General features: G+C 38.5%; 1 protein-coding gene across 2 annotated transcripts in view; it reads right to left on the bottom strand.

Annotated features, from left to right (window-relative positions):
- Positions 1-266: 266 nt before the first annotated feature.
- Positions 267-15307, bottom strand: part of ARSB (arylsulfatase B) — a 100227-nt gene continuing 85186 nt past the window's right edge. For both annotated transcript variants that reach the window (XM_073344132.1, XM_073344131.1), the window contains exons 7-8: positions 1097-1225; positions 267-724 (exon numbers count right to left, since the gene is read on the bottom strand). In XM_073344132.1, the coding sequence (XP_073200233.1) occupies positions 459-724; positions 1097-1225 (395 nt within the window). In that variant the 3' untranslated portion in view covers positions 267-458. The remainder of the gene's footprint in view (positions 725-1096; positions 1226-15307) is intronic.

Here is a 15307-nt window from a genome sequence, read left to right as displayed (position 1 = left end):
GAGAAAATGTAATGACAGCTGAACTCAGAAACTGGCTTCTCTCTCTTCCTTTTTTTTTTTTTTTTTTTAAAACCTGTGTGTTAGCCTCCTATAAGATCTGGCCACTGGCAAGCATGAAATCAAACATGTGACTTTAACTATGAAAGAACTGGATAACCTTGCCTCTGTGACTCATTAGAACTTTCTAAGTGAAGTAATATTTCCCAGCTGGCCAGCAGCTTTGACCCTCCATTTTAAAGACATATAACGGACAAAGAACACGAAAATGAGAGATTTATGATTTTAACTGTGTTTCTAGTACAATCAGGGGGTGACATTAGATCCCCAATACTGCTTAAGAAGCAGCAGATTTGAATAACCCAAGGGATGAAATCACAGTTAAAAGGGTAAAAGAAATGAGGTCAAAATATATGACTAGAACCCTGAGTCCGCAATTTTCAGGTTGCAAATGTAGTAGTCTACATCCAAGGCCCCCAGGCTCCAGTTGCTCCTGGGTCACAACGGGGGTCATCGTCAGGGTAGAACACAGGCACAGAGTGTTTATAGTAGTACTGCAGCCGGGAGAGCAGTTTTTTCACAATGCCAGGATATTTTTCAGACAAGTCGTTTCTCTCCTCAGCATCTTTAACAACATCAAAAAGCCAAAGTTTCTTTGTTGGTGGGTCAGATGATAGAATCTTTGATTCACTGAACAAAGGTGGTGGTGGGAACCAGTGGCTGCAGCCTACAGAAATAGGAGCAGATAAGGGATTAGATCTCAGACACCCAGGGAAAGAGTAGCCTCATACTTGGGATTTGGTGTTTAATGTGACTTGTTTAATTTCAAAGAAATTCAACTGAAGTTGCCTCCAGGAATCTGGTTTTCTCACTGCAATGTGAGCACAAACACAGATTCAAAAACCATGACTTCAGGAAATACATTGTAAATATTTGCCTACTTTTAAACAAGGCTCCTCCCTCCCAGTTTTTACATAGTAAATCATGAAAGTTGAGAAAGAGAGTAAATTATGGAAATGCAAAGTTTATTACATATGAAATGGGATGAACTGGCAGCGAAGGTAAACCTCTAGGGGAAAAAAAAAGATCATTTCATTACCTGGATACCCAGTTAGTAGTTTCCACTTTCCATGTCGAATTGCAGCATGTATGGATATATTGAAGATTGAATCGTCCCATGGAAAAGAATTATCCTGTGGTGAAGATGTCCTGTTGTCAATACCAGGACCTTAATGAAACAATAAGATAGATTTAGACATATTTTGTAGTTATAAAGATTTTTTTAAGGATTTTGTTAGGAAACAAACCAATATAATGTAATATTGGAATACAAACATGTATTCTGCAAGACACTTATTCCACATAAGTATAAGTGGCTATGCTACAATATAGAACTGACAAACTAAAAGAAAAAAAAACAGGTTCAGAGTTAAGATTACCACTTCTAACATTCGTGATATTTATTTATACACTTGTTCTAACATAACTGTCTAATATTTTAAAACTCAGATCTTCAACCATACAAAAGCTTTGCATGCCCACATAAATTGTTTGTGCAAACAACATATTTATATGTACACACAGGTCGCTGCATGTGGAAATACCAGTTTGCATGCAAATATAGTATTTGCATATGCAATGGCCTGTTCATGTGCATTTTTAGAGCAGAGAACCCAAATTTTAAAAATTGATGCTATGTATCAGCCTGTGTTTGTTTTCCACCATCTACCGTTACAAGGGAATTCTTGTGATAAGATCAGAAACAATGACGCGAAGAGATGTCAAGAAAATCCAGTTTGATGCTGTGGCATCTTTCAGGAGGTAGTTTTATTATAACATTTGAGTTGGAAACTATCAAATTAGGGAGCCACAGGGACTGGTGTGGTTGGTTTTTGCATCTACAGCTCAAAACAGAATCAGTGGGATGTGAGTTACAGCTGGTATAACTGTTATGTCAGACTGGATGCTGAGAGTAATACTGGAGATTAAGCAGAGAACAAATCCTGTAAATCACATGAGGCAATATAAAATGCATTTTATTTAAAAAAATGATATATGCACTCTTAATTGATTTTATATTTATCAATAGATCCACAGATATAGAGATATAAAAAAAATTAATAGCACATATACCTTTTGTAAAATACAATTTTTGCTCAAACACAAAGTTCCATTAAATGATGTATTATTTTTCACTGCAAGTTATGGTAAGTGTATTTCTAAAGAACACACAAGTATTTTAGTTTAGTTCAGGATTTCATTAGTAATTTTGTTTTGCTAGTCAAGTCCAAATGAGCTTTCAATTAGTGCAACTTTTTGGCTCTTGTAGCAAACACATCTACAAAGTATGAACTTGAATACAACTTGTTTGAAATATTTTGAATAATTTATACACACACAGAGAATTCTGTCAGTCATAATCTACCTACTGTAATACTCTTATCTTGTGCCAAGAACTTTATTATCTGTTGCTCAGTCAGGTATGTTGTTTCACAAATAGTACAGGTCAACTTTCTTCAGAAATTGCAGCTACAGAGAGATCTGTATTCATACAAGAACAGCATATGCTATGTGACAGATCTATCTATGGTGCATTTATCAGATGCTAAGCACTACAGTATCTAAGCACCAGATGCAATATTAAGATAAGCATAAATATTACTGATATGGTCTCTACCCTTGCCATCCTATAGTTTGTCCCCTTATACTTGGATCTTTCTTCCTGCATTAGTCTTTCTTTCTCCTTCTCTTCCACTCCACTATATTCTCTGCCACCTCCAAAATAAAATTCTTCAGCTTCTGTTATTGCAGGTGAGCTTCTGCCAACCCCCCCCCCCAAACACTTAGAAACAAACAAACAAACAAACATCAAATTCTGCCAAGTCTAGACATTTACTCTTGTATCATCATTGCTAGTCCTGTTCAAGTGGTGGAGGACTGTTTGTATACAAGATGGACTGGAGTGTGATGGGCTTTGCCTGACAAATGTAGGATGTAGAAGTTACAATAATTCAGTCTCGAGAGAGTGAAATACTGCAGCTCACCTTCTCCATACAAAATGCTCCCTCTACCATCAATTATCATAACTGCAAATAGGAGCCTCTCTTTCTCTACAGCCCACCAACTGAGCATTCAACAGCAGCACTATTTTCCTCTCAAATGCCTGTTTTTTGACACTATAGCATTTTCACTGTTATAAGAAACAAGTGAAGTTTCATTCAAAAGTTGCTGTTTTAATATTTACTGCTACATCAAATATATTGGTATCAAATGTCATAACATATTTGGTGTAGATATTTGATGGGTAACCAAAGAAAGCATTTAAATAGCGTATCTATATAGGAAAGATAAAGACTTTTGAAAATTTTATCCCTAGTTGAACTGATTTAGGAGCCTAAATCCTATTTTCAAAACCGATTTAGGAACTTAGGAGCTCAGTGGGATTTAGGTTCTCAAGTGCCTATGTCAGTTCTGAAAATGGGACACAGATTTCTAAACCACTTATGCACTTCTGAAAATTTACCCTAGATCTTTTTTCTACTACTGTGCATAGTCTCTGTATTAGATGCACTTTACACTGTTGGGCCTAAAGTTTCAAAAGTAACTAATGATATTCAGAGCCTAATCTGGATCTTTAAGGGGCCTGATTTTCAGAGGGCAGGTGCTCAGCACTTCTGAAAATTAGGCCCCTTTGGGGGGAGGGATAGCTCAGTGGTCTGAGCATTGGCTTGCTAAACCCAGGGTTGTGAATTCAATCCTTAAGGGGGCCAGTTAGAGATCTGGGGAAAAAATTGGGGATTGGTCCTGCTTTGAGCAGGGGGTTGGCCTAGATGACCTCCTGAGGTCCCTTCCAACCCTGATATTCTATTCTAAGATGTGTCAACTTGTACATAAAAAAATCAAGTCATCCAAAAATGCTAGTCACTTTAAGATTTAGGTGTTGAATTACTAGCATGATTCATATTTTACTTTACCATTTCAAAATACACATACTTGAGTTTAGAAGTCCAAAAAAAGCACAATTGAGTAAATTATGTAACCAAAGCCTGAATGATGACCAGAACAGGTGTTTCTTTTTATAAAAGCTTATAAGTGTAATTGATTGGAACATCATAATTCAACTTGCTAATATACAATCCTATAAAATACATGTGAGCCAACCAGTCAATTTTGAATGAACCAAAAAAATTGTTTATCTACATGTTTATTTGCACAAGTGAATTTGCAGAAAGACTTTTGGGTACATTGGTCTTAACGTGTGGGGAAATTGCAGCTGTAAGTCCTTGCACAGAAGATAAGAATACTGAATAGTTCAATATTAAAATTTTGGTTTTACTGTATCTTTAAAAATTACATATACAGCATCATCATAACTTTAAAATAAATCTCAAAAGACAATCCCATTTCCTGTACAAGTGGTTTCTCCAAAGAGATCAGAGCCAAAACTCACACAAAGCATGTGGTAGCATTGCTAACATAAAAAGAACTTTAAAAGTTAAGGGTAAGAGAAGGATAGAGTAAACCGACACAGGAACATTGGCAATGGCTATCCACACAGATAACAACAAACTATATCAGTGTAATCTAGGAAACAAATCAGGTATTCACTCGAGGCTTGATTCTCATTTACAGCAACATAAATCTAGAATACCTCCATTAAAGACAGTGGAGTTACTATAGATGAATACCAATGTAACTGACCCCTAGATTACATTTTAATTATATTTGTACAATTTTACATTAAAAACCAGGACTATCAACTAATAATTAATATTTGTCATTATAAGAACATAGGATTTGCCAGACAGAAGAAGCACTTGGGTATATCCAGTCAAGCATCCTGCTTCTAGAAATGACTAATATCTGATGCTTCAAAGGACAGTGAAAATACTCCAAAACCTCCTTACTTTACCTTCTTACCCTCTCTCCTACTTGCTCACTGTTATCTTCTTTCACTTGATTTTGCATCATCTGTCATGCCATCCCTTATGCTTGGGAAAAAAAACTTTCCACATCCCCTTCCTCCTTCGAAGCCCCACTTCAAATCTGTTGCACTGTCCCATGGGTGCTCTTGTCCCATGCCTTGTTCAGGTTAGATTGGTAGCTCTTCCAGACAGAGAACTAATCTTTCTATGTACTTCTGTACATTTACAGCACTCTGGGTAACCCAGTACATCTAACCAAGTGTGCAGTGCTTTATCGAGATGGGGAATAGGGAGAATGATTCCTTCCTGACCTCTGTAGTGATCGGCATACACATAACAGGTAATTTGTGTTCTTTTAGCATGTACAGTTATAGTTATTGATCAGACTTATCCAACTCTTAATATCTTTTCATGGTATTTGACTGTCGCTTCTGATGTCCAGAAATTCCACACACACATCATATATGCTCCATAAAGTATAATTTCCTTTAATTATTCTAAATTACTGACCATTTAAAATAACTGAGTAACCTATTGGTTCTTCTGATATTATTTAGTGGATGTAGAGAGGAAGGGACTGATCCAGTTATGAAGGGACTACCTTTTATATCTTTAAATATCTCAGTCAAGTCCTCTCTAATGCTTCTTTCCAGGCTCAGTTATTCTAGTTTGTGTCACCTCTTTTTCTCTGTGTCTCATTGTGCCTGTAAAAGTCTTCATTTCCCTTCTCTGGACCTTTTCAAAGTGAAATTGGAGTGTAAGAAAAAGTATGTCAGACACAAACTGAATCAGAAAATGCTGAAGAAAAGCACTACACATGGTATTTATTATCCAGGCTGGAAATTTCAAATCTCTCCTCATTTACTGTTTATATTCCTTATGACTTGTTTCAAATTGATTCAATCTTTAGACTTTCAATTGGCAAACAAAACAACTCAGACAAATATGCTGTGACAATTTACATAAAAATTTTCAGAATAGTCAATGCCCATTCTGAGTGGATTTACAGGACAGAGAAGAGAGATAATCTGAACTTCAACTCTTTTGAACCAAAGTTCAAATTCCTTTTCACCCAGTCCAATATATAAATTTGTAGATGGAGATTCATTAAAGTGTGATAAAAATAATTATAGAGAATATTAATTAGAACTTTGTTCTCTAATCTTCAGTCATAAAAAGATTAGCCAGCAGATAAAAGTGAAAGATTTCATTTTTTAAAAATGTACTATGATATAGTCTCTCACATATCAGTGTGTACACAGGACACTTACAAGAGATGTAGTGAATGTATATGACTCATTATTCTCCCCACCCCTTTTCTCCCCCTAAACATAAGGCTAGCTCAAGTAATTGGTAGAATCTTAAAGAGCTGAGATATAAATAGCCAGTACATCTATGAAAGAAAAGAAAAACTAACCTAAAATATTATCCTTCAGTGTGTGATTAAGATGATGAGAATGAACCATGCTGAGAGGAGAGTTTTTTTAAATGGCAAGAGATCAAAGACTACAGTTTTCTCTAACATGGCATTTTGTGAAATCCCAACCACATAAGTTAGAGGGTCCAAAAAAACATTGCTTGAGGCACACTGTATTCCTATGCAGTGTGGGCTCATATTCTAGTGTGTAAGGAATAAATCTGGGAGTTTCGAGAATAATTTTGGAGTAGGAGGAAATAATGTTAATTTAATACTTAGTTTGGAAAGGGAGCCCTGTCCTAAGAGTTAATCCAAAATGGCTGTCAGATGAGCCATGTCTCTGCAGGCCACTGTGTTCGAACAACAAACTTCTGTTGTTTGTAATGAGCTAGATACAACTGGTGTCCAATGTGGAAAGCAGAAGCAGACTAAGCTTATACCTCCATTTCCTTATCTATGAAGTAGGGATGGTAACACTTATCCACCTTTGGAACGTGCACTGGATTTATTCAGAGAAAAGGTGCAAATCATTACCATTTTCCACAGTTTGTAGTAATATAATATTCCCATACAATAGGACCACAGACAACTATATGACAGGGAAAAATATAATCATAAAAGGCTATAAACTTCATCACAAACCAGCTGATGGAAGAGAGAATAAAGCAATTATTTTAGATCTGGTCCTGTTCTAGCATAACCTCAGAATAGATCCTGTCATAGTTTAAAAAGCTGAAGAGTGCATATTATGAAAAACCACTGAAATCCAGGATGAGAGGGGATTCCAAATTGACTGTCAGTCTTTCCAATAAAAACTGGAAACACATCTAAGACACATACTAGACAGGTGCTATTGTTCGAGGCCAGTTACATAAAGTGCATTTAATGAATTCCAGCAAGTGCTAGAGATGCCATCATCGTCTTCCCTTCCCCCCCCCTTCTCTCTCTCCTTCCCTTCCCTCCCTCAGGATAGTCTGCCATGTGCATCATGCTCAGGGATTCCCTTAGTAACTACAGGTCATCTCTACATATTAAGACTCCTGGACTAATAGAGAAAATTACATCAGCTCGCTGAAATTTTCTGTCAGGTTTTCTGGTTACGTGATCCTCTCTCCCCCATTTACTCTTTTTTCAATATCTTCACCTATTTCCAAGTAATTCATAACAAGATCCAAACAGGAGATCAAAATCTTTCCCCAGTACAGTATAAACCACTTAAAGTGGACTAATGATAGAAGAGAGAGATAAGAGGTATGCGTGCCACAGCTCTCCTTGCTTGGGCAAATAGATCAACAAAGCATTACTATTGAGCTATTTAGGGTCAGCCATGCTTTGAGGAAGATGAGGAGCCGTAGTGAGAGATCGCAGGGACCTCCACACCTTTGGCTAAGATGCACTGTACACTCCCCCAACACAGATTCAGATCCTTAGCCAGTAGAGAGTGAGATAAAACTTTCACATACCATGCAGGGCCAAACACAATCAAGTCCTTAATCTTTAGCTGACATGGGCTAATAAGTGTGAAAACAAAAATCAAAACTACTTAAAGTTATAATTTTAACAGTGATCTCTCTTCTTCCGTGTTTTTTAATAGAGACTAAAATCAGCAAGTTACCTGAATTAATGGAAAGATAGGCTTTCAAAAGGCCGGACATTGCCTGACAATTACTAAATCCAGAAAAGATAAATTCACCTTGTAATTACAACTTCTTTATATTATGCTGGGACTCTGATCCAAGCCATTATCAATGATTCACAATTTTTTTTTAGAATTTGTACCACTATTTTTGCTGAGAGGGATGAATGGGTTGCCAAATCTCAGAGCAGTCTCTTATTTAATACTTGAAAGGGACCTTTAAATAAAACCAGAGTTTATAGAGTCACTGGGATTTTTTCCAAAAGAAATAGTTGTAATTTAAAAGTGATTTACATAACCTTCATACTCTTTCTGATCAGGAGATAATAAGTAGTTCATAACAACCACAGAGGAGATCTATTAAAACAAAAGTCAGAGACTGGCAAACCAAAAATCACTTGTGTATGAAATCAGAAGGGAGTGGGAGTATCTACTAGTATTTCCAGTAGTGGGTGTTAGAGTTATCACACCATTGTAATTGCCCAAGAAATCCCGATTGTATCCAGCAGCTTCACAGGTTCTTATAAAAATGGTAACAGGATCATTCTCCTGTTGCTTCCATTAAAATAGATCCAGGGTTTTGCACATCACAACTGCTGTTCTCATTTAAACCATTTTACTGTCTTCTCAGGGTTTGAAACACCTACTCATATGGCATTATTAAATGAAAGAGTTGCTCCCCAATGGTGCAAAATCAGAGGTAATATTTTTCCATTCACAGGCTCTGCAGACTACTGTGAATCTACCAGAGTCTGTTTTTTTGCACTACAATCAGAAGTGGTGGGTGGAGAAGGAGGACAGAACATCTTAAATATTACGGAATTAATACTAGCTTGACAAAAATTAAGTAGAAAAACAGTTTAGGTGGTAAAGGTGGCCTTTTACCTCTACAAACCACCCTGTCTAGTCACCACATATACCATACTTTTGCCAGAAGCTAGGAATGGACAACAGGGGATGGATCATTTGATGATTTCCTATCCTGTTCATTCTCTCTGGGGCACCTGGCATTGGCCACTGTCTGAAGACCCAGTGTGGCCGTTCCTGTGTTCTCACTTCTGGAATGTTTGGCAGATCCAGTTCTATCTGATTAATGTCTAAATCTTGAACAGTAGGAAAAATGCAGCCCAGGGTTTACGGGCTTGATCCAAAACCCACTGAAGTCCGTGGAAGTCTTTCTATGGACTTCAGTGAGCTCTGGATCAGGCTGTTGAGGCATCAGCAGTAATGTGCAGGGAGCCTACACCATATCAGCTATGAATCACTTGATCATCAGATATAAAAGGAAGTAATTAAATATCTAAAAGCATATAAAATGTTGTAGATAAAGCAGCTATGTATTCAAATGCTTTACAACATTAAATAAAAAAAACCTCAAAGAAATTACATAAAGACAGACACATTTTTGCACACAACACACAGATAACTGCATCCTAATTCCCTACTGGCATACATAGCTGTCCAGTCTGCATCAACAAATTGGAAGGTTTATTACTGCAATTATGAAAATTTGGTCATTAGCTTCTTTCATAAATATAAAGGGAAGGGTAAACCCCTTTGAAATCCCTCCTGGCAAGGGGAAAGCTCCTCTCACCTGTAAAGGGTTAAGAAGCTAAAGGTAACCTCGCTGGCACCTGACCAAAATGACCAATGAGGAGACAAGATACTTTCAAAAGCTGGGAGGAGGGAGAGAAACAAAGGGTCTGTGTGTCTGTCTATATTCTGTCTTTGCCGGGTATAGACCAGGAATGGAGTCTTAGAACTTTTAGTAAGTAATCTAGCTAGGTACGTGTTAGATTATGATTTCTTTAAATGGCTGAGAAAAGAACTGTGCTGAATAGAATAACTATTTCTGTCTGTGTATCTTTTTTGTAACTTAAGGTTTTGCCTAGAGGGGTTCTCTATGTTTTGAATCTAATTACCCTGTAAGGTATCTACCATCCTGATTTTACAGGGGGGATTTCTTTATTTCTATCTACTTCTATTTTTATTAAAAGTCTTCTTGTAAGAAAACTGAATGCTTTTTCATTGTTCTCAGATCCAAGGGTTTGGGTCTGTGGTCACCTATGCAAATTGGTGAGGCTTTTTATCCAACATTTCCCAGGAAAGGGGGGTGCAAGTGTTGGGAGGATTGTTCATTGTTCTTAAGATCCAAGGGTCTGGGTCTGTAGTCACCTAGGCAAATTGGTGAGGCTTTTTACCAAACCTTGTCCAGGAAGTGGGGTGCAAGGTTTTGGGAAGTATTTTTTGGGGAAAGACGTGTCCAAACAGCTCTTCCCCAGTAACCAGTATTAGTTTGATGGTGGTAGCGGCCAATCCAAGGACAAAGGGTGGAATATTTTGTACCTTGGGGAAGTTTTGACCTAAGCTGGTAAAGATAAGCTTAGGAGGTTTTTCATGCAGGTCCCCACATCTGTACCCTAGAGTTCAGAGTGGGGGAGGAACCTTGACAGCTTCCAATTAAAAATGGACAAACAAATTAAATTTAGTTTGCTTTTGACTCATGCAATCATGTATAGGCATTATAGTCCATATAGGTCTCTATTTAGGATTTATAAAATTGCATCTATTACATTCATTTCTGGGAGCACGTTATTTTAAAAACCAAAATAATTAATGAGCATTAACTAAAAAGATTCTCAACCCCTGAAATTAAAAACAAAATTAAACACCAATACATCCTGTCCTGAGTCTGATAGGCAAAAGCCTAAGAAGACAGCTGAGTTACACACCATCCCCTGAAGGCTAACAGATATGGAGTCCCTTGAATCAATAGGGAAAACAAATTTGAGTAATTTTTTCCTGCACTGCACCAACCTCAGAAGCTGAAATCTAAAAACTGTTTGTTCAAAAACAGCAGCTGTTCTCCTCTGCAGTAATGAGCAACCAGGAGAAAGAGGGGCAGTCTCGCAGATAGCAGGGACCCAAACCACATGATATTTTACAGAGCCATAATCAACACTTGAACTGTACCCAGCAGCAAATAGGAAGCTAATGCAATCTAGGGTGCACAGATGCAACATGATCCCTATAGTTAGACCCATATGAGCCACTATATTCTGAAGCCAGTATAGCGTGTATATGTTCAAATGTAGCCTCATGTAGTGCAAACAGGAGTATTTCAATCTGCAGGTGACAAAGACCTAGATGAGAGAAAAACAGTCAATGTCAAGATAAATGCCTCCTGGGGTATTCAGAACCTGGGATATAAGAGCATCCCCTACATTGTGAATTTTATTGGCAAAGGGTGTGCAGAGACCAACCCCTGCCATGAAGTTGCTTCCTTCCGTCAACACCTTGTTCTTCTTTGCAATATGTCTGAATGAACATGTATTCAATTCAGTATCTCTGCTGGTCACTGAGAAAGCCACACACATTGCATTCTCTGGGCAAGAAGGAAAGACGGAACTGCATACCTTTAGACGTAGAATTGTGTATAACTCACACAATGACAGCACCACAACCCAAATCACTTCACTATCTCCTCCAGTCGCCTAATATATCATATATTTTGAATAAGAACTGTGCCAGAACACAACCCAAAATAGGAGATCATACATCAAAAACTGTGCACAGTTGCAGGCACCACACTGCAGACAGGATATTAAAGAAATGAAAAAGGTAAAGGAGAATGCAACAAGAATAATGAAGAGTTATAAGCAGGGATGGGAAAAGGTCTGGAGGTTCTGCTATCATCTGATATATCCAACAAGAGGAAATGAAGTGTAGCTAAGAGAACACCAAGAGTTCACGAGGAATTGATTTACACAGTGGATACTTAACATGAAGACTAAAAAAAGAACACAGTTGTGTTATCAAGAATTGTATTAGCAAGATCCATTAGATGGTCACCTTGACCACTTGTTTATTGTCCTCCTTCTCCTAACCTTCATCTCTCTGTTGCATCTTTCAACTGAGGGTAAATTTTTCATAAATGGTTTAGGCAGTTTGGGGCGTAGGTTGCGATGGCAAGTCAAGGAAGTCTTAGGCTCTAAAATGCCTAAGTCACTTTTCAAAATGGCATTTACAAGCCTAAATTGCATAGGTGCTTTTAAAATTTTTACTCTGTAAGCTCTTTGGGTTAATAAAATAAACAACAGCAATAAATGGACATCCAAAGACAGCAGTGGAGACTGCGGTCAAGAACGTATTGTTAGAAAGAGCTACATAAGCACTTGCAGGAAAAAATGACAGGCTACAAACTAGTCAAACAGGTGGCTAGATTCATGGCCTCCTTTTCTCCCAAAACTTCACTTTTACTATTTATATGTAAGGGGATTAGAACAGTGGATGTTCATATTCTACCTATGATCAGCAATATGAACAACAAGGTGAGAGCCTTACCCTCAATCTGCAAGCAGATGACTGAAAGCCTTTTTGGTTCATGTTCAACCGTAAGAGAATGAGACGAATAATCAAATCCAGCTCTCCTGCATTACAGGAATGCACATGGGCATGAGGCTGTCCACCAAACTCTCTTGTGCAATAAAAGTAGCTTCCTGGTTTTATTAAAACACCACAAGATGGCAAAAGACAGATCAAGTTAGATCTGCCATACTAAATCATGATATGCTAGATTACTATACTTGTGTATTATGACATGTAGAGGGGCTTGATGTATTTATCTTGATACTAATCTGATACAGCAAACAGTAGTCTAGTATTTAATCATCTGATACCCATTTCACATAATTTTGTGAGAGCATTAAATCACTGATTATATGCTCATTTACATGACAAAAGTTAGCAAAAACAAAAGTAAATAAAGCAAGATTGTTTTGGGAGGCTATATATATTTTTTTAGTTCTGATTCAAACACATTGTGTACTGTTAGAAGCTATTTTTCCATGACAGGGCATGTGCATTGCAGTAAATATGTTCTTTTTTCAGAGAGCCAAATTAAAAACAGTTTCTGAAGTTTGGGTAAATTATCCTCACCCCTATTATGCACTTTATTATTTTATTTCACCTTGACTTCAAAAACAAGTGCCTGATCTTGCATGATGTTGAAGTGACTTCAGTAGGATTTATGGGTGTTTGCCAGAGGCACTCAGCAACTTGAAGAAACAGGCACTAACCCAGAAAACAAAAGTAGTTGCATTTTATTTGGCAATATTCAAAATAAGGAACACTGTTTTATTTAACGTTTTGGAGAACTGTACATGAGCACTTGACACACAAAGCAATACTTTCTTATCTAATTATGAAAATAGACTTTTAGTCTGGCACCTGGTTGGCCTATTGCAAAGTTTTGTTTTACCATTAAAGACATCACTAATAAAAAACTCCAACTCATTCCAAAACAGAAAGAACTGTAACTGCAAAAAAGGTTAAAAAAAAAAAGATGACAAAAATTCTACGGTTATGAAATGTGTAAGTTTCATAACAGAAATTACACGCACCAGTAGGGTCTTTGGATTTTATTAGGCACCTGATTCCATGCACTACAATATAATGTTGAGCTAATTTCATGCTCTTAAATACCCAAGACAGTAACTGGCTAATAAAAACTTTGGAAAAATGAGATTTGTATAAACACAGTGACTATCAATTGGACTATAAATGGATTAACAAGCAAAAAGGTGAAAAAAAGATGGAGAGACAGATGTACTGAAACACAAACACTTATACCAAGAGTAAATTTACTTATGTGATTAGCTACCCAGAAATCAGTGCTCATCTGAGTAAGTTTTAGCAAGTAAGAGGCTACCCAATACTAATTTATGTCTCACTGCACAATTTAATGCATACTGTAGTGGAGTTAATCCTGCTAAGAATCAGAATATTATACATGCATAAAGGATGCTGCCTAATCCATATGCAACTGTAATAGGAATTAGACCTTTCTGAAGTGTTTCTTGGACTTTGACATGGAGCATATCCTATTCAAATCTTTTTGATCATTATAATTGTGTCTGAAATGTTGTGCATTTAGTATTTGTCACAAGTGTCCTTTGTTTGTCAGGAGACGCTGTCGTTATGCAAGGGACTTGTAAAAGCAGATAATTTTGCTCTTTTTATGTCTCAGTTCAGAGATCTCCTTTTGAAGTAAACAGCTCTTTTCTAAGATTGGGCTGGAAAATTAAATATTTTTGAAGCAATGTAATAATCAGCACAATGCTGAATATTTCACCCATTTAGTCACTGCACAATAAAGCATGCAAAAATGTACGTGTGGGTGGGTGGCAACGAAGGGGACAAGCTGGGATGGAAGATCTGTCCACTCTGCTAGAAAAAGGCAAAGTAATGGATCTAGGGGGTTATTAAGTGAGAGAGACAAGGTACGAACTCATGAAAGATGAAATAGTTCAGTGTTTAAAGTGCTCTCCAACCCCATTTCTAATGTGTTTCACTCTGGACCAGAGGTGAAAGTAAGCCGGTATGCCCCAGTACAGCGTACTGGCAAAAGCCAGTGCACCATACTGGGGCAGCCCAGCTTCCACAGGGAGCAATTTAAAGGGCTTGAGGCTGCCAACAGTGGCTGGAGCCCCAGGCCCTTTAAATTGCCTCCAGAGCCCCGCTGCTGGAGCCCTGGGGTAGCGGCTCCCCTGCTCCCCTGCGTCTACCGCCCCAGCCCTTTAAATAGCCGCTGGAGCCCCGCCGCTGCTACTCCAGGGCTCTGGGGGTATTTAAAGGACCGGGGCGGTAGAAGCAGGGGAGCCGCAGGCCCTTTAAGTAGCCCCCAGAGCCCTGGGGTAGTGGGGGCTCCAGGCGCTATTTAAAGGGCTGGGGCTCCAGCTGCCTCTGCCTCTGCCGCCCCAGTCCTTTAAATAGCTGCTGGAGCCCTGCTGCTTCCCCAGGGCTCTGGCGGCTAATTAAAGGACCGGGGCAATAGAAGCAGGGGAGCTCTGGGCCCTTTAAATAGCCCCCAGAGCCCTGGGCTGCTGCTGCTACCCCGGTGGGGGAGGGGGGCAGGAGGAGGAGGAGAAGCGGGGGGGGGGCAATTACCTTACAGGGTGGGCTGGGGCTGGTTCTGACCCCCTCAGCCCTGCCCCTTCTGCCCTAGGCCCTGCCCCTTTCGGGGGCCAGAGCTGGCCCCAGTGTACCGGTAAGTTGCTCGACTTACTTTCACCCCTGCTCTGGACTGTAAAGAGATTGCAGTAAACATATAGATACAAACACTCACTTGAGAAGTAGAACAAATTTTATTGCAACAAGACTAAATGAGTCACTCACAATGACTTTTCCTGGTGCTCTTTAGCTTCCTGGTGCTGGGGTCTGCATTCCATGCAAGGTTCAGAAAAACTGTTTTCTACTCTGAACCTTCTTTGGTCATTAACTTTGGGTAATGACCAAAAGGACGAGATCACAGATACAAGCGGTGGAAATGAG

Source organism: Lepidochelys kempii, chromosome 5 (assembly GCF_965140265.1).
Source record: "Lepidochelys kempii isolate rLepKem1 chromosome 5, rLepKem1.hap2, whole genome shotgun sequence".
In the NCBI taxonomy this organism is placed as follows: Eukaryota; Metazoa; Chordata; order Testudines; family Cheloniidae; genus Lepidochelys; species Lepidochelys kempii.
This window is presented reverse-complemented; position numbering and strand designations above follow the sequence as displayed.